Below are 19,478 nucleotides of genomic sequence, written 5' to 3'. Positions count from 1 at the left end.
AAGACTCTTGAGCTGAACTGAGGAGGTCTCGTGGCATGGGCAGGATGAGGACATTTCACAGCCAGGAAGCCATGGGCAAACCCTTCGTCTTTCCCAAGTCTCTTCTGCCTGTTCTGTAAAATGAAGAGCATCTTGGCAATTGCATGCAGCCGATGTGAGATCTGGACATAATTAAAATGGCGTATAATACACCTAGCACATAGGAGATCCCCAATATGTGAAGGCTGCTATTATCAAAAGCATAGTTGCCATAGTGCCCACCCCATCCTATCCCAGATGACCAGATCCATGGTTCTGACTGTCAAAAGAACCCAATCAAAGGGTATGATATCTTTGGAGGGCTCAGAGACGAGTTGTTTGAAATTTGAAGCCATCATGAGTAGAATTCTGGCTGGACGAAGTGGCTCACACCTATAATCCCAGCACTTTGGGAGGCCGAGGTGGGTGGATCACTTGAGGCCAGGGGTTCAAGACCAGACTGACCAACATGGCAAAACCCCATCTCTACCAAAAATATAAAAATTAGCCAGGCATGGTGGTGCATGCCTATAATTCCAGCTACTTGGGAGGCTAAGGCAGGAGAATCGCTTGAACCCAGGAGACAGAGGCTGGAGTGAGCTGACATTGTGCCACTGCACTCCAGCCTGGGAGACAGAGTGAGGCCCTGTCTCAAAAAAAAAAAAAAAAAAAAAAAAAAGGTAGAATTCAGTCCAAATGCATGCTCGCCCCTAGGCACAGCGTGCTGTAACATACCAATCTAAGTGAAATGGTTAAAAGTGGCACATCAGGAAATCAAGAAAATTCCCCTGACCACAACATATTCAGTATGATTTAATGTCTCATTCTGGATCTTTTAGCATAGAAGAATTATCATACTGCAAGTAATGACACTGTATCTGTGGCAGGCAGAATTCTAAAGCAGTCCTCAGATTCCCACCTCCTGGGGTGGACTCCTGTGTCATCCCTTTCCCTTGGGTGTAGTTGGAACCTGTGACTCTGACGGGATATCACTCCTGTGATCAGCTTATAATATGGGGTAAAGTGAGGGGATTTTGCAGATGTAATCACTTTACTATTCACTGACTCTGAGTTGATCAAAAGGGAGATTATCCTGGGTGGGCTTGACCTAATCTGAGGACCACAAGAGGGTTTAGTGGTCAGAGAAAAGGAAAGTCAGAGAGATTTACAGAGAAAGGGTAGATGGTAGAATGTAGAAGGAATAGGGAAGAGGGAAAAGGGAAAGGGGCAGAGAGGAGAGAGAGATTCTCTGGCTGGTCTTGAAGCAGTAAACAACTGCCATGCCAAACAGTAAACAACCCGAAGCAGTAAACAACTTCACTGCCATGCCATGCGAAGAGAGCTAGACGGCAAGGACCTGGTGTGGGGTCCTGGATGGCTTTGGACTGACCCCGTTCTTTCCCCTTTCCTGTAGTTCTCAAGCATTACTGTGGGCAACATGCTACTACTTACAAAATACACTACTAAAAGACAAAAATTATCTGGGCGTGGTGGTGGGTGCCTGTAGTTCCGGCTACTCGGGAGGCTGAGGCAGGAGAACTGCTTGAACCCAGAAGGTGGAGGATGCACTGAGCCGAGATTGCGCCACTGCAATCCAGCCTGGGCAACCGAGGGAGATCCTGTCTCCAAGGAAAAAAAAAAAAAAAAAAAAAAAAAGAATGTGCTGGGAATGCAGTATCCTGAGATCATGGGAAACTGGCTGGAACAGTCTGGACTCTGTTCTGGTCCCTCCGAGAACAGGATATATTTCAATATTTTAGCCCAATAATGACTGCCTCCCCCAGGTATCAAACCCACAGCAGGCTCCTTTCTGGGGTCCCTCAGCTGCAGCACAAGACAGCATGCACCCTGGGCACTGTCCTAAATCTTGTGTAACTGTCTTGCCCTGAACCCTAGGCTGCTATTGTCCCTCATTGCCTGTCTGTAAGACACCTGTTTTGTGCAACCTGTATACATGCATGAGACTTGGCAAGGAACCAGCGCACAGTGAACCTGCATCACTCCTGAGTCTCTTGGGTACTCTCCAGGCGCCAACAATTAGCAAGAAAATGGGACCTCAGTCATTCAGCTGCAAGGAACTAAATTCTGCCAACCGCAGGGAACTTAGAAATGGATCCACCCCTAGATGAGCACACAGCCAGGGACACCTTAATTTCAGCCTTGAGAGACTATGAGCAGAGTCTCAGACCCAGCTAAAGCACAGCAGACGGCTGGCCCCCGGAAGCTGTGGGATGATACGCTTGTGCTGTTTTAAGCTGCCAAATGTGTGGTAATTTGTTAGGCAGCAATAGAAATGCATACAGCGTCCTTTAGCCCAAGGATATTTAAATAGGAATTCTGTCCATTCATTTCACATGTATCCTGGGAGGCGTATCCTGGGAGTGTTCAGCAGGTGTCTGGGAGGTTTACTCGTGTCCCTGAAGTGCATGCTGCTAAGGGAAGCTATGCACAGAGAAACACCTGAATGCTCAAGGGCAAGCAGACAGCTCCTGTAACCTGTGCAGATAACAGTGTGGCCCAGGCTGTTGAGATCGTGCACACCCGAGAGAGGGCAGGTAGGCAGGGTGCAGCCTGCTAGAGCAGCTGGGTGGATGGAGGGCAAGGCTTAGTGGTTTGATGTAAGCCGGCTTCCAGAAGTTAAGACTCTTACCCAGTTGAGAGCACTCCTAGGGCCGTACATCAGATGTGACCGCCCTGAAAAGATGGCCCAGCCATGGTAAATGCCAGCACTTTCCAGCCTCCGGAGACCCCAGCATGGCCCAGTGCTATTCTAACATCCATTAGAACCCAGAATGGGGTGCCTGAGATAAAGGTGTGCTCCATACAAGGAGTGCGATTGGGAACATGCAAACGTTCATGGTTCCATGTTTCTATTCCTGGCTTTGACAGAGTGGTCATTCCCAACTCCCCATGACATAACCACAGAACAGGAACAAGACACGGGCACTGGCATTGTGAATAGCTTGAAAACTTGAGGTTCTGCAAATAAGAAAATCACAGGTGAACACCATCGAGGGAGGCAGGTGGTTTCACATGTGGGGAGCTATTAGTCACTTATTCTGACTTTTCTGAGCAATGGTCCTCTGATTCATCTGTGATAATGGGACCAATTAACTTCAGCTTTGGAGCAGATGGTTACCACACACTTTAAAATAAGATGTCTTTTTGCTCATCACCCCATGATATTTTGATGAAAGAAAACAAAACGTGACAATTCTCTATCAGAAAGACGAGGGGATTCTTGCCCTAAATGTGACACTGTGACTCCTTTTAATATCACTGGAGTGCACCCTCCCCACCTGGGCCCTCGGACGTCCCCTCTCTGGGCATCACTGTGCCTTGCACTTGCTTCTGTGAGAGCTCCTGCTATGGGACTGTGGTACTGCCTTTACGTCCTTTGCTCCTCTGGGGCAGGGGCCTTGTGTTCCTCATCTTGGTTGTCCCTGATAATACTGGTAGTTGATATAGTTTGAGATGTTTGTCCCCTCCAAATCTATGTTGGAATGTGATCCCCAATGTTGGAGGGGGGCCTGGTGGGAGGTGTTTGGGTCATGGGGGTGGATTTGTCATGAATGGCGGGGTGCCATCCTGGCAGTAATGAGTGAATTCTCGTTCTACTGGTTCCCATGAGATGATTGTTAAAAAGAGTCTGGCACCTCCTCTCTTGCTCCCCTTCACATCATATGATACATCTGCTTCCCCTTCCCCTTCTGCCAGGACTGGACGCTTCCTGAAGCCTTCACCAGAAGCAGATGCTGGCCCCATGCTTCTTGTACAGCCTGCAGAACTGTGAGCCAAATAAACCTCTTTTGTTTATAAATTACCTGGTCTCAGGTATCCCTTTAAAGCAATGCAAATGACAATAGAGTTTGAGACACCATTAGGTGCTCAATGTTTACTAATGACTAATTGTAATGCTTGAGAAGATAAGTATTTGGTCATAATTTAAATTCTTTATAGCAAAAAGTGTAAAGAAAGAAAAATAAGAAATACCACTCTATGAAAATAAAAAATTAGTAGAGGAGGCCATTTACTTGATGCCGAGTATGCATCCAGCCCTGTGCACATACGACCTCAGTTCATCTTCACAACAGCCCCACAAGGGGGGCTGCTTCATCACTACATCACAGAGGAGCCTGACGCCCCCTCGGGGGGCTGCACAGGAACCATGCTGTGACCACTATGCTGCAGAGATGTGAACCCTGGCCTCTGTCCCTCCCACACTCTGGCCCAGGCCCTGTGCTCAGGGTTGCCCAATGCTGCACCCGGCCCACAAAGGAACGTGGTATTTCCAGGCTTGCCCACGGGGGTTTCAGAGCCACGACTCTGCCTGACTGATGGGTGGAGGAAGCTCCAAAGCACAGCAAGGATCGGAAGGCAAACTCGGCAACTGGCCATGGGAGGAGCTGCCTTTGGAAGCAAGGAATGGTCCCAGATAGCTAGGAGGCCAATGGAAGCCTCATGAGATGGAAGGCAAGGGAGTGTAAAAGTAGCTGGAGGAAAGAGATGACTCACAGCAGCCGATGGTGAGATCTATAAGGAGAAGGGGAACGGAAGCCACTTCCTGACCTTTCTCTGTATCAAGCACAGCACAGCATGGATTCCCTTAGAACCTTGCCCTCGCAGTCAAACCAAGCGGTCAGTTTCTAGTGCACACTGACTTACTGGCATATTTGGCACCACTGATTGCTCCCTTCTTGAAACATCTTCCACCCTGGGCGTCAGGGTCACTATCTACCGCTGGTTCGCCCTGTTTCCCAGGCCTGCACATTCCCAGTCTCCTCTGTTGGCTCCTTCTTCTGTTCCGGAGCCCTCAATACTGTCGGGCCCCAGCCTGAGTCTTTGGACGGCTTCTGTTTTCTGTCCATGCTCCAGACAAGTGTGTCCAACTCATGCTCACCACTGCATGGAGCCAGGTTGGGGGCATGGTGGGAGGGTCCTACAAGAAGGCTCACTCCATCCCACGGGTTTCACTTTAGGGCACTAACTCCACATCCGCATCCCCAACGCAGGGCTCTCTGTGACTCCAGACCCTCCTGTTCATCTGGGCAGCAACTTTACAAGTCTCACTACAGTCTCCGGCTTTGCCTGCCAGTGCTGGCCTCTTCTCCTTGCCCTTCCTCCAGGGGTCTGCAGCTCCTCAGGCACCATTATCTACCCACGTGTTCAGGGTAACATTCTTAGGGCCATGCTGGACTCTTCCCTGCCTGCCAGAGCCCCAGCCCTCCATTGTCAAGGCCTGTAGGTCTGCCTTCAAAACCTACCCCATAGCCGTGTCTCTCTACTGCCCCTCACCTGCACTACCACCCCCACGACCCTGCGAGCAGTCTCTCTCTGCCCTGGTCTGGAGCAGCCGCCTCTGCCTGCTCTTCCAGCTTCTTCTCTTACCACCCCATAGTCCATTCTCCAGCAGCCAGAATCTGTCAAGATGTGAATCAAGATGCGTCAGCCCCCGGCTCAAAACCCTCCAGGGGCTGCGTATCTACCTACAGTGAAGCCCAAAGGACATACGAGGCTCCCTAGGGCCCGGCTCCCATTCTCCTGCCCTCCTTTCCAAATCCTCTCGCCCTCGCTCCACCAGCTCAGGTGACACTGGCTTCCTTAAATATGCCAAGACTTTGACGCTAGACTCCCTCTGCCAGGAAAGCCAGGCCCGCAGGTGTCTGTTACTGCCTCCCTCCCTGCTCTCCAGCGGCATCCCAGGATTCCCTCACCTTCCTTCCTAACCTCCCCAGAGCAGCCGCTGAGGCCCCACTTCATTTTCATGCTCCCCTTGTTCATTGGCTTTCTTCCACTGGAATTTCACCTCCCTGAGGGCAGGGGTTTCATCTGCCTGGAGTGTGGAGGTAGCCCCAGACCTGGATGGGGCATTTTGTGGGCATTCAACACAGGCTGACACTGGATCAATCTGTCTCCATTTGGCCGCCGTTACACATCTCTGACTTTCAGAGGGAAGAAAGTGAGGCTCAAGCTGACCAAGTGACGTGGCCAAGCTCCCCCTGCCAATCCGGGCCTCGAGCCAGGGTTGGGCTGACTTGGAAGCCTGCCAGCCTCCTCTGTAACTACCATTCTCTGGCAGATTCCCCTCAATCCAATTATCCTCCCCTGCAGCACAACTCAAAGTTGTGCCTAGAGATTTTTCAACATGTGTTTCCATCTCCCATGTATGCAGTGACTCCTGCATTACACAAAAATGCCTCTGCCCTCTGCCCCCAGACACACTGAAGAACCACACCATCTCACCCACATGGTGGTTAGCTTCTGCCAGAGGCAGCAGATGATACTTCCCAACCCAGAGACCCTGGTCTCCAAGCCATCTCCTGTGTAAATGCAGCAGGACCAGCTGATGGCAAAAGGAGTGGTTTCTTGCCTTCTCAATGGCAGGCTAGTCATTAAAGAACGAAAGGTGTTTCCCTTCCACTCTCAGGAGGTCAGCTGGTTTTAGGCCCAGAAGATCCGGCCCTTCTGTTGCCCTGAGACTGTCATGAGGTGGGAGTGGGTTGTGCTCTCCAGGGTTTGAAGGCTTGGGGAAGACCAGTCTCCCAGATCTGTGGGTTTTATGGGAGTTCAGACTGGCACCCCACTTGACACGGAGGCCTCAGAAATAGACGGGGCTGCCTATGTGGCTCAGGAGGCCAGGCAGATACCACACAGGGCCCCAGGAGAGTGGAATCAGGCCCCAGGATGGACAGCTGGATGGTGGGCAATGTTAACTGAGTGAAGGCCACTGTTTGCCAGTTTTCAGAACCACCTGAGCCCTGGGTTCATGTTCTGTCCCAAGGGAAAAGGAAGTCCTCCACCCAAAGTCTTATGACAGAGATAATGTTTCCTGCCAAGCACAGCTAGAACTGTCCCTTAAACAAGTGGATTTTTTTTTTTACTAAATAATTTTTTGACATCTGTATTTCAATCTCTCATGTATTTAGTAAAATAATATTGCATATAAATAGTTTATTCATAAAGATTCTAAGCACTAAGCTATTAGAAAGAGACATTTACCCTTTGTACCCAGCAATACTGAGCAGCTTTCTTGGATGGCCATTTCATGATGGAAACGTGGACCGTGACAGTGGGGGCCATGGGAGCAGAGCCTGGCTGTGGGGTGGAAGGTACAGGAGCTGCCAGTGCTTTCCAGTGACCAAACTCCTCACCCAGACGGGCTGTAGGAGACCCTTTAGTGCCGGCTGGCTGAGGGTCTTCACGTGAGTCTGAGCATAGCAGGGCACTGAGAAATGACCTAGTCTAAGTCCTCGCTTGAGGGCAGAGGAAAGGAGTTTGGAGGAGTCAGAGGGATGGTGGGCAGGGGTCAGGTTCATGCTATCACCCAGCCCAGAAACTGCTTCGCTCCACTGAGGCAGCACACACACAGTTGTCTGTGTACCTCTGTTATTTTTATTTTTTTCTATTTTTTTTTTTTTTTTTTGAGACAGGGTCTTGCTTTGTTACCTAGGCTGGAGTGCAGTGGTGTGATCATGGCTCACTGCAGCCCTGACTGCCCGGACTCAAGCAATTCTCCCACCTCAGCCTCCTGAGTAGCTGGGACCACAGGCGTGCACCACCATGCTTGGCTAATTGTTTATTATTTGTAGACATGGGGTCTTACTATGTTGCTCAAGCTGGTCTGGGACTTCTGAGCTCAAGTGATTCTCCTGCCTTGGCCTCCCAAAGTGCTAGGATTATAGGCATGAGCCATCACGCCTGGCCACTTTCATTATTTTTCAGCATGAGGGATGAGGAAGACATGTTGGCTACTAGGACTCCTGTCCCAGGCAGATCCCTGATCTTCAGGTGCTAATTGTACCACAAGCACCTTTGACCACTCCCTGAAGAGTGAGACCCACTTCCTCAAGGCCTCCTGCGAGTGTAGACCAGATGGCTTCTCCACCGCTGGGTGGGAGCCTGAGCCTCCTGCCTTCACTGATCTCTGCTTCCAGTTGGTTCTCTTCGTGGTGCCCAACATAAACAATGAGCTGTTCATAATTTAACATCTTAACTCACTAAGTTTGGGTTTTTAAAAGGTATTTTTCAAGACTGGATGAAGTCAGAGTCCCATCTTAAAATGCTAGTCTGAAAGGTAAAATATAAGTGATAAAAATTAATATGCAAAATATGGAAAAAAATAACAGAAAAGACATTCAAAAGAAGTGAAGGCTTTTGCTAAGCATGGTAGGGCTCAAGGAGAAGGTAACATGGTGGGCTGTACATATGACCTTGCACGAGACTGTGCTTCACATGAAACACAGCACTCAGGCAGCTGCTACAATCACCCGAGCTATTAGCAATCGTCAGTGCTGAGCTGTGTAAAGGTCTATGCCGCCGTAGCATTCAACAGAGAGTAACCCATGAAACTTGTTTCTTTCTTAACAAATACTAATTTCCGCTTCTCTATGAATAGTGAGCCTTTTCTATCGAAAATATCTTATCTGAATTAGTCATACAGAAGCGTCTTTAAAATAGCCAGCCCCCACAGTGAGTGGTTTAGGTTATTGCTGATCTAGCTGAATTGTTTTATGTTTGTTGAGTCTTGCTGAGGTAAGACAGAGCAAGGCTGTGGGTGCCAGTCATTGGGTTGCTTTTGATGGCTGTGAAGCAGCTGAGATAAGAATTTCTCCACAGTCACAACATGAGATCCAGCTACTGGGAATGCAGAACCTGTTCTAATGTCAAGCATGCCATTGGTGAGGCTTCTATGAGTCCTGTGGCTACGACCTGACCGCAAGCCTGCCCAACACAAATAAGCCCCACTAAGCACATCTCATCCTTTGTCTAAACGCATCTTGTGCCTTCCCTCTTGAAAGTGGTGGATGACGACAGTCCTGGGCAAACAATGACAAGCAATGGCATGAAAGCAGGTGTACACGTGTACACAGAAGCCAGGTCTGGTAAAACTTCCCGGCACATTGCCTTTCTGGATGTTTCTCATCGGCCCCACAGATCTACTGTCTATCCTTCTCCATGCTGCTCTATATGCAGAGGGTGACCTGCGTGGACCACATCAGTGAGCTCCCAGCAATCTGCCCTTCTGCCATTAAGAGGCACTGGTCAGAACCTGGATGGTGGAGGAAGAGTGTGGTCAGAGTATTTATTTCCCCAGCGTCTTCTCTCTCCCGGATGCCACACCTCCTGCCCATGGCTATCTCCATCAGCCATTCTCATCCCTTGTCTTTTTGCCAGGCCTGAGGGTAGTCCCAGGAATGGTAGTATCCTTCACTAGTGTCCTTAAATCCTGCCCACTCCTTGGAAAGCAGTCCCTTTATGGAGTCCTTTATCTCACAGTTTTGTGCTGCCTTTTCTTTCCTACCAGGGTCCTGATTGGTCCATCCACCAATATCAGAATCATACCAACCTACAGGTACTTCTCTTCTGTCTTCTTCTGGAACTCTAGAAAGTGCTTGGTAATTTTATTGGGTCTTGGCCGAGGGCCAAGAGAAGCTCTATTCCCTAACAGTGCATTGCTGGCTGCAGCCCTAAACTCCTGGGATGACACATCTGGGGACGTCTCCATGGACTAAGCCTTGGAAGTGGAGGCTCCACTCCACAGTGGACATGAAGAGCTGGCTGAAGGCTGGGTCAGCACTGGAAGGTGATGCTTCCCCACCCCAGCGGGAGCAGGGCTTCCCACTGGCTGAGGACATGCTCCATGTGCACTGTCAGCCCGTGCAGGCAGGCGGGGCTCCCACTGGGAGGGGCGTGGGGGGCCTGAGGAGACAGCCATAACACCTTCCACATGCGTGCCTGAGAGACCCCCAGATACGTGATTTTGCAATGTTTATAATGTGAATGATTATGAGTGAAACTGGCATTGCTTTGTCTCAGGAAGAACCTAAATCTGTTTTAGACATTTGTTTTGGACTCATTATTTTCTCCTTAAACATTCCAAAGAAGAGAGTTTGTCTTGCTTCTTGAATGCTTTCTTCATTGGGATGTTAGGGTGGTGAGGAAACACTAAGGAGAAGGAAGGAGACTGAGGTCAGGTTTTGTGCTTCCTTAACCTGGGAGCTGGAAGAGGCTGTGCAGGCAGGGAACCGACAGCTATGGAAGGCACACATCACTTAGTACCCCAAAGCGTTGCCGGGTCAGCAGTCTCCTCATCTTTGCAGATGGGGAAACTGAGGCTCAGAGAGATCACTTGACTTGCCCAAGTCCACAGGAAGTGGCGGGTCTCCCGTTTTCTCTAAAGCCCATGGTCTTTCCTATCTTTCGTTCAACACCCATGGAGGAGTTGTCTGGGGAAAGAGAGAAGCAAGGCAAAGAAGCACAGAGTTCTCCTTAGAGGAGGACTGGGATTTAGGAGCAAGGGGAAAAACTCGAGAGATTTCAGCACCACCTAGTTATTGGCCCCTCCATCCAGCCCGTGCTGGCTACAACACTGTCGGCCCGTAGAGCAGGAGGTGTGGTGCAGCATCCAGAATCCTAATTGAAAACTGCCCAGGGTCTGAGAACATGTGCCCTTCTCTTGCTCATAGAGTAGGTTAGGCCAGCTCACCATTCACCAAGCCTAAAGGTGTGGGCCTGCCGGCAGGGGCAACTCACCTGCCTGCTCCAAAGCCACCATTGTTGCCTGCTCGATCAAGTCCCGCTCGATGAAGCTCCTGAAATCCTCGCTGTACACGCTCAGGTCTGGCAACTGGAATGTGTAGATTGGCATCTCCAGGGGGAACTGCTCGTTGTTGCATTCACTCGCCACGTGGGACCGGGCCAGGGAGACGATGGCTGAGCTGGCGTGGGAAATCCCCCGGGAAAGTCGCTTTTCTGCAGGGGGAGAAGGAAAGATGGCCACAAGGGCTGAGTGGGTGCAGGTGTGGCTCTATGTACATAAACACACATACTATGCACACACAATACACACACACAGACACACATTTATGGACACAGACCGCACACATGCACATACCACACAACACACAAAAATACATATGTGCACACATATGAACACACCATACATGTTCACACATATATACTACATGGCACACACACACATACATATACATGTGCACACACACTTATAAGCAGATATACATGTGCACACACATACTGCACACATACACATACACATGCACACACATAAATGCACACACATGAATACAAAAGTATACACAGGATCATATGCATGCACACACTAGACACATATACACTGTACATCCACTTGCATACATACATGTACACATACTACATAGCATACACATACATGCATGCAGACACACACATAGAAACAGTCGGCACATATACTACACACATACACACATGCCCATGTACATACACTATAGACTATACACATACTATATACATGTACACATATAGATGTATTTGCACATACTACACACAGCACACACAAATACACAAGACACAGTGCACATATATGTACACACATGCACAGACTATATGCATACACACGTACACATACATGTGTGCACACACATACACATGCACACCCATATTCTCTCTGCATCAGCCTTTGTATCCTGCAAGCCTTTTCTATCCTGCAGGCCTTCCTGCTGCTGGATTAATCACCACCACCTGGTATGTGGCACTTATTTACAAGAGTCATGAAACCACTTAGTTAAGTGGGGAGCTGCAAGCCCATAGTACAACTGCACATTAGCACTGTCAAAGAGCACCAGGCTTGCTCTTGGGTCTGAACTTATATCTCTCTCGATTCCACTGAGTTGTCCTCTCCCAGGACTAAATGGTACAAGGGAGACCGCTCTTTGTCTCGATGCATTTATGCACTTAATGCAAAGAAACAATCATTCAGGCATCCACAGTAGCTCAGGTTTTAAGACAGGTTGTTTTACTCAAGTTACACTGATAAACCCTCCTACGTGGCCCTCCCAGGACACACAATATTAAGTCAGTCCATGTGTTTCTCTTCTGTCTGGATATTCTTTTGCCACAGCACTCTCAAAAATAATGCTCTCCTCTGGCTTTATTCTTCTTGGGCTTTTCAGCCAGGGAATGAGAAATGCAGTGTAGGATTTCTCTAAGGTACAATATGTTACCATGTTGGGAAGTCGATTACCTAGAAAGTAGATGTATCCTCTTGATGCTGCAAAAGCACGCTTGTTTTTATAAGCTCTGTGTTCTAATGACTAACATTGAACATAAAACAAGAATGCTTAAATATATGTTAGGAATAGGTTAACTTTTTTCATAGTCAGTGTTTTCAGTAAGGAGAAGTCTTTTTAGCAGGGCAGTAGATCTTTCATTTTTCTCAGGAAAGCACGGTCTCTGGTGTTTTATTCAAAAGCCTGCTGCCTGTGTTGCCTAAATTAAGTCTAAATAAGCACTGTCTAAGCCCTGTGGCAAATTCCTGAGGCTATTCCCTGAGGTCCCAAGGACTCCCACTGTCCTCCAGTTCAGCCTGCGCACTGGTGAGGTCTGTGCTCCTGCAATGCCCCTCTGAGGTCCACACTGACCAGCACACCACAGTCACACGGAAAACCCAGCCCCAGCCTTCACCCGGAACAGCAGCATCTTCCTTCCCCACTTGCAAGAGCACTGGACAGAAATAGCATTCATGGAGTTTTGTTAAAACAGACTAAAAAGCATAGGCTTTTGATCCTGTGGCAAGTTAGTTTTAAATCCAAAGCTAATTTCCAGAAGGTTCATGTATTTTTCCCATTAAAATGAATACAGAGTCACAGAGACAGACTACATTTCGCAATGGGTGGTTTAGATTCACCTTCAATTTCACTCAGAGACCAAAAGGATTAAGTTCTTTGTATTTTGAGGGAAGGTAAAAAGAGAAGTTAAACCACACAGGCCGTTAGAAAGAAGAGGGAGGGAGCACATGGGCCCAGCTTGGGTGGTGGGGGACAGCCCATTGCTTCCCACACTGGTTCAGGTCCTTGAGTGCACGAGCAGCGGAGGCTTGTGTCTTTCTGCCTCATGCAAGCCATGCTGAGGCCGCTCATCTTGCCACAAACTACCTTTTTTGTATCTGGGAAAGAAGCAGCTGCCCCATTTTTTGGAATCTGACGGAGAGGGAGATCAGGCATTAGAGAATCGAGGTGCTATGTGCACCTGCAATGGGTGGGACAGACAATCTCAAGGCTGCTCTCAACAGTGGGCACCTGTTGGCCAGTGGCACCCATGCTCCTCCTGGGCCCATCAATCAGCACCCACATGAGACCCTTCGATGGCCTTGGAAACACGGTGATTCCTAGGACAACATGATGCGGTTCTGCAGTTCTAAACATGAAATATTTGGAGTCTGAGGGAAGAAAGCATTTTTGAAATAAAAATATTAATAGATTGTGTTGAAGATCATATAATGAGAAATATATGCTCCTAATTCTAACATTTCCCGTGACACCCCAGGAATGCACACATATCATCTCTCTCACACACAGTCTCACACACACACATACACACACACACACTCACACACTGATTCTTTAAATGTGAACTCAGTGATTCTACTTTTGGATGTATAAATAAAATGTTTTACAGGAATTACCATGATCAAAGTTACGTCTCAGAAAAACACTGAAAGATTAGAAAACAAAACAAAACATAGTACAAGAATGTACAGAATTTCCCTGCCACTGACAAAGGGGAGATGTATTAACTATATATTCTTTTTTCATTTATTTTCCTTTTATTTTTAATTTTTACAGAGATGGGGTCTTGCCATGTTGCCCTGTCTGGTCTCGAACACTTGGGCTCAGCGAGGATTACAGGAATGAGCCACTGCACCTGGCCCTGCGTTTTCTTATTTTCTTTGTTTTTGTTGCTCTGGCACCTGGGACCTCCCTGACTGGGGAGAGGCTGCCCCTCCCAGGTGAGCCGATGTTAAGAGATGGCAAAGGCCTTGCCCAGCAGCACGCCTCTCCTATGCGGAGCAGCCAATCCAGAATCTACACTCCCAACCACCCTCTCCAGCTGGCTCTTACTCTCCAGGAGGCAACCTTCCTTTGCCCTAAGCACTTCAGGCCAGGTACCAGGCAGCCAGAGACAGGCCCTTTGCCTCTGAGCTGGCTGCAGTTACGCACACTAGCTGGGGTAGGGGGCTGCTCCCCCTGCCCTGCCTTCCCACAGAAACCACCACAAAGGCTCTGGCCCATGCTTCCCCTCACTCCTACCTCCAGATGACCCACGCCTCCCCGTGTGGCCCTGCATGCTGTGCTGGGCCTGTTTCCAAGGAACTGTGAGTTAAAAAAAAAAAAGCTTCCACCTTCATGACAGTCATTTCTGTGTCTGCACATTCTGTGTCTGTGTCTATGACACCTGATTAAAACAGATCCTGGGTATATTTTAAAACAGGTGGACAAAACTTTTCCTAAAGGGTGAGACAGAAATATTTTAGGCTTTGTGGGCCATGCAGTCTCAACTACTCACCTCTGTCTTTGCAGCACTAAAGCTGTCAAAGACAGCACATACATGAGTGAGTGTGGGGGTGTTCCAACAAAACTTTACTTAAAAAACAGGCCAGATTGGGCTCACAGGTCATTTTCTGGCCCCTGATTTAGAATATGAAATGTTCCATTTTCTGTTTTAGCACACTATGTTTTCAGGAAGAACTCAACTAAAGGAGACATAAATTCAATTCAGAAACTCTGTAATGCAATAGGAATTGATATGATTGCTCGCAAGGCTCAATTAATAGGATTATGCTGGGATAGAGTCCTGTTTTTTTTTCTTAAATGATAGCTAAGAAAAGTCAGATCACAGTATGTGACAGCTACACTTACTAGGTCCTGATTCTGCCAACCTCTCTGGTAGCAGAGAGGAGGGTCCTTCTAGCCCCTGTACCGGGAGGATAAGATAATGGGTTGGTTTGTTTGCTGCCAGCTCAAAAGAGCAGAACTGCCATGTGGCCATCTGTCTGGATTGCTGCTGCCTGAAAGATACCAGGAGCCTTAACCATGTGGTACAGTCAAGGAAGGCCCTGAGCACAAGACGGAGCCATGACTGGAAGGGGTGGTTCCTCTGGAGTCAGGTCTAATGGCAGAAATGAAACCGAATTTAAGAATAATCAACAAGAGGGGCAAGACAGTGCATAGCCTCAGTGTCCTGTCCTTACACCCACCTGGAAATCCCCAGGGGCAGGAGGTGGGAATGGGTGAGGCCGACAGACAGGGCCTGGGGTAGGGCGTCTGGTCCTGCCTTTCCTCTCCCCAGCACAGCTCCAGCATGGCCTGCCTTCCCCTATCATCCCCTGGCCCCGGCCCTGTGCCAGCTGGAGAATGTCAGGTGGTGCTGGAGCACAGCTGGGTGGGGCACCAGTCACCATGAGCACCGTTTCCCTCCTTTCCCTAACAAACCGGGGAGCTTGGCGGTTACACCAGAGCAGGGCAGTCCCTACAGGAAACAAGGGCTTTCTAGAAGAGAGGAGCTGGGAGCAGCCCTCAAGAGACAATCCAGCTGTGCGGAGGGGAACAGGCAGGGAACTTCTAGAGCCCAAATGACAACATCCAAGGCTCTCCAGCTTGAGTACCCTTCCCCAACTCTCATCTGGAGGAGCACCCACCACAGCCTGTGCTCCAGCACAAGTGAAGATGGATGATAACCGCACGCCCCAGGAGCTTCCAGGGAAACTGTTAAAGAAAGGCAACAAAGTACTGGCCAGGAGGACTAGATTAAAAAATGAGCCTAGTAAGTATGTGCAAAGAGATAAAGAGAATATCAGAATGCAAAATAATAATAATAATAATGACAAAGAATTAACTTGGGATTAAAAAATGTTAATGGAACTAATAATGCATTCATGTGCAGAATAAATAGGGATGTGAAAACATCAGGTCAAGTGAGTCTCTTAGAAGACATGAGAACAGCTGCAAGAACATGATGGAGGAAGGGTTGGAAAGTGTTCAAAGAAAATAATTTCAATCTAGAGTTTTTAATCTACTAAATGAAAATTTAAGTATACCATGTAAATCTTTTTAGGCACTCAAGGCCTTAGGAGATTCACCATGCAAAAACTCTTTTTGGAAGTAGTCTTTGAGGAAGTTTTTTTTTTTTTTTTTTTTTTTTAGCGAAAGAGAAATGAATACATGTGAATAGATAAAGGAGTTAATTGTTATCTAAATAAGCAAAGGCAACAAAAAGTATCTAAATAAGATTGAGAGCAAGTAGAGGCAGGACAGAACAACATAAAATCATATTAAGACATGTATTTTGCAGGGGAAAATATAGTTGTTAAGTTTTTAAAAATAATAGGAAGAAAACCAAAATAATGATTTTAATAGAATAGCAGTAATTGCAATATGAGTAAAAGTAGAATGTGTAACTTGCAAACCAGTAGAAAAATTTAATTAGATAGAGAAGATAGGACAGAAGAATGGACTGAATTAACTACTCAAAAGACAGAGATTCTTGGATTGGATAATAAAATAAAACCTAATAATAAATTGTCTACAAGAATCATATTTAACATGAAAGGATATGGAAAAGTTGAAATTATATCAGCAGAAAAAATGATATTTCTGGCAAATATAAACCAATAGAAAGCCAGGGTAGCTGTTTAATATCAACAAAAGCAGATTTCAAGATAAAAACCATTATATCAAATGGCTTGACAAAGAGACAGCCTATATATTGGTCAAAAAACACACAAGAGCAAGATAATCTAAAAAATTATGAATATACATATACCTAACAAGATAGCATCAAAACAAATACAGCAGAAAGGATGAAACTCAGAGAAGACACAGATAATATGTATTAAAATTTCTAACTCAATTATGGCTTTTCTAAACAACAAACAGTCGAGAATAATCCAAGATATAGATTCAATATAGCTTGAATGATAGGCTGAGCTAATAGAAACAAAGACAGCATTCATTCTCAACAGTTCAGGAGAGTCTACCTAATGCAATAAAGTTAAAAACTGAATTAATTGTATAAATATGAAGAAGAACATACAATTATTTCAGGTGATACTATTGTATACTTAGATATCCAAGTGATTCTCTTAGAACAAACTATTAGAACTAATAAAAGAATTTATGTAGCTCACTGGATAAAAGATAAATAAGTAAAAAATGAGTTTCTTTTTTCCATGCTTAAAATCTGAACAGAATCTGAATATGTGGAGAGGCATACGTAATGTTCTTGGATGGAAGAACAAATTATAAATGCAAATTATTTTTAAAATTAAATAATAATCCATTCCAATTCCACTCAGAATTATAATTTTAAGGTTTAGATGGCAAAATAAATATTCAAAAACAGCACACACATAAAAGGAAAAGCATAGCAATAGGAGGTGAGGGTGATACCCTGTGAAACCACTGAGTCAAGTGTAACAGGGTGGCAGCCACAGGGGTGGGCAGAACAAAGTATGGAAATAGGTCCAGGTATGTTGAGAATTTAATATAAGGCAAAGCTGGCATTTTAGTTCATTGTGAAAATGTACTTGAATAACTCTCCCTCAATCCAGAAAAAAGCAAAACCAGATTCTTTGCTATTTACAAAAATTTCAAATTGATGAAAAGATTCAAAGAACAAAATTTAAATTAAATATAAGAATATATTTCGGGCCGGGCACGGTGGCTCACGCCTGTAATCCCAGCACTTTGGGAGGCCGAGGTAGGTGGATTGCGAGGTCAGGAGATCGAGACCATCCTGGTTAACACGGTGAAACCCTGTCTCTACTAAAAATACAAAAAATTAGCCAGGCGTGGTGGCAGGCACCTGTGTCCCAGCTACTCGGGAGGCTGAGGCAGGAGAATGGCGTGAACCCATGAGGTGGAGCTTGCAGTGAGCCGAGATTGCGCCACTGCACTCCAGCCTGGGCGACAGAGCGAGACTCCATCTCAAAAGAAAAAAAAAATATATATTTCAGTAATTCTGTAGTCCAAGAAACCTTCCAAAGTAAGAGAGAAAGCTCATCAGCCATGAGAGCAAGATAATGTAAACATTGTGTATGGGAAAATAGTCTGAAAAGAAAGTCAAAAGGCAAGTGATACAGTGGGAAAAACACATATACATATAGAGGAAATATATGTTTTAGTCTTTATTACAAAGAGAGCAACCAATTGATATGAAAAGGCAAACCAATCAATAGAAAAATGGACAAAGTAGCGAACAGCCACGTTACAAAGGGGAAATCCAATGGCCTAAGAAGCAAATGACAAGATGAGACAAGACACCATTTTCCACTCTTCAGAGTAGAAAAACAACATAAACACATTTGATGTAGTTTGGATATCTGTCTCCAAATCTCAAGTTGAAATGTGATCCCCAATCTTGGAGGGTGGGCCTGGTGGGAGGTGTTTGGATTAGAAGCAGATCCCTCATGAATGGCTTGGACTATCCCCTTGGTGATAAGTGAGCTCTTGCTCAGTTCACACGCAATCTGGTCATTTAAAAGTGTGTGGCACCTCCCACCCACCACTCTCTCTCTCTTGCTTCAGCTCTGGCCATGCAAAGTGCCTGTTCCCTCTTTGGGATTTTAAGCTTCCTGAGGCCTGCCATGATTTTAAGCTTCCTGAGGCCTCCCCAGAAGCTGAGCAGATGCTGGCACCATGCTTCCTATAAAGCCTGAAGAACCATGAGCCAAGTAAACCTCTTTTCTTTATAAATTACCCAGCATCAGATATTTCTTTATAGCAATGCAAGAATGGGCTAACACAGAAAATCAGTATCAAGGGGGTAACTGAAAATGTGAAAGCAACTTTGGAACTGGGTAATGGGCAGAGGTTGGAAGTCTGGAGGATTCAGAAGAAGACAGCAAGTGAGGGAAAGTTTGAAACTTCTTAGGGACTGGTTAAATGGTTATGATGAAAATATGGATAATGAAATGGACAACAGAGTCAAGGCTGAGGAGGTCTCAGACGGATATGAAGAAATTATTGGGAACTGGAGCAAATGGTCACATGTTTTTGCCTTAGCAAAGAGCTCAGCTGCATTCTGTTCATACCCTAGGGATCTGTGGAAGTTTGAACTTGATGATTTAGAGTATGTGGTAGAAGAAATTTATAAGCAGCAAAGTATTCAAGAGGTGGCATGGCTGCTTCTAACAGTCTGCATTCAGATGCTGGAGCAAAGAAATGAGTTGGAACTTATATTTAAGGGAAGCGGAATGTAAAAGTTTGAAAAATTTGCAGCCTAGCCATGTGGCAAAGAAAGAAAAAGCTTTTTCAGAAGAATTCAAGCAGGCTGAGATGCAACTACTTGCTAGAGATATTTGCATAACAAAAAGGGAGCTAAGTGAGTGCTAATACCTAAGACAATGGAGAAAAGGCCTTGAAGGCATTTCAGAGACCTTCACAGCAGCCCCTCCCATCAAAGGCCTAGAGGCCTAGTTAGAAAGAATGGTTTCATGGGCCAGGCCCAGGGCCCCGCTACCTTGTGTAGCCTTGGGACACTGCCCCCTACATCCTGGCTACTCTAGCTCCAGCCTTGGCTCAAAAGGTCCCAGATACAGTTCAGGCTGCTGCTTCAGAGGGTGCAAGCCATAAGCCTTGGTGACTTTCACATGGTGTTAAACCTGTAGACATGTAGAATGCAAGAGT

General features: G+C 46.5%; 1 protein-coding gene across 8 annotated transcripts in view; it reads right to left on the bottom strand.

Moving 5' to 3' along the window:
• Nucleotides 1–19,478, bottom strand: part of OTUD7A (OTU deubiquitinase 7A) — a 397,910-nt gene that overhangs the window by 73,248 nt on the left and 305,184 nt on the right. For all 8 annotated transcript variants that reach the window (XM_055278535.2, XM_055278539.2, XM_063639043.1 and 5 more), the window contains one exon: nt 10,552–10,770. In XM_055278535.2, the coding sequence (XP_055134510.2) occupies nt 10,552–10,770 (219 nt within the window). The remainder of the gene's footprint in view (nt 1–10,551; nt 10,771–19,478) is intronic.

The sequence above is a fragment of the Symphalangus syndactylus genome, chromosome 5 (assembly GCF_028878055.3).
Source record: "Symphalangus syndactylus isolate Jambi chromosome 5, NHGRI_mSymSyn1-v2.1_pri, whole genome shotgun sequence".
Lineage (NCBI taxonomy): Eukaryota > Metazoa > Chordata > Mammalia > Primates > Hylobatidae > Symphalangus > Symphalangus syndactylus.
Note: the sequence above shows the minus strand (reverse complement) of the source record. Positions and strands in the feature narration are given on the sequence as shown.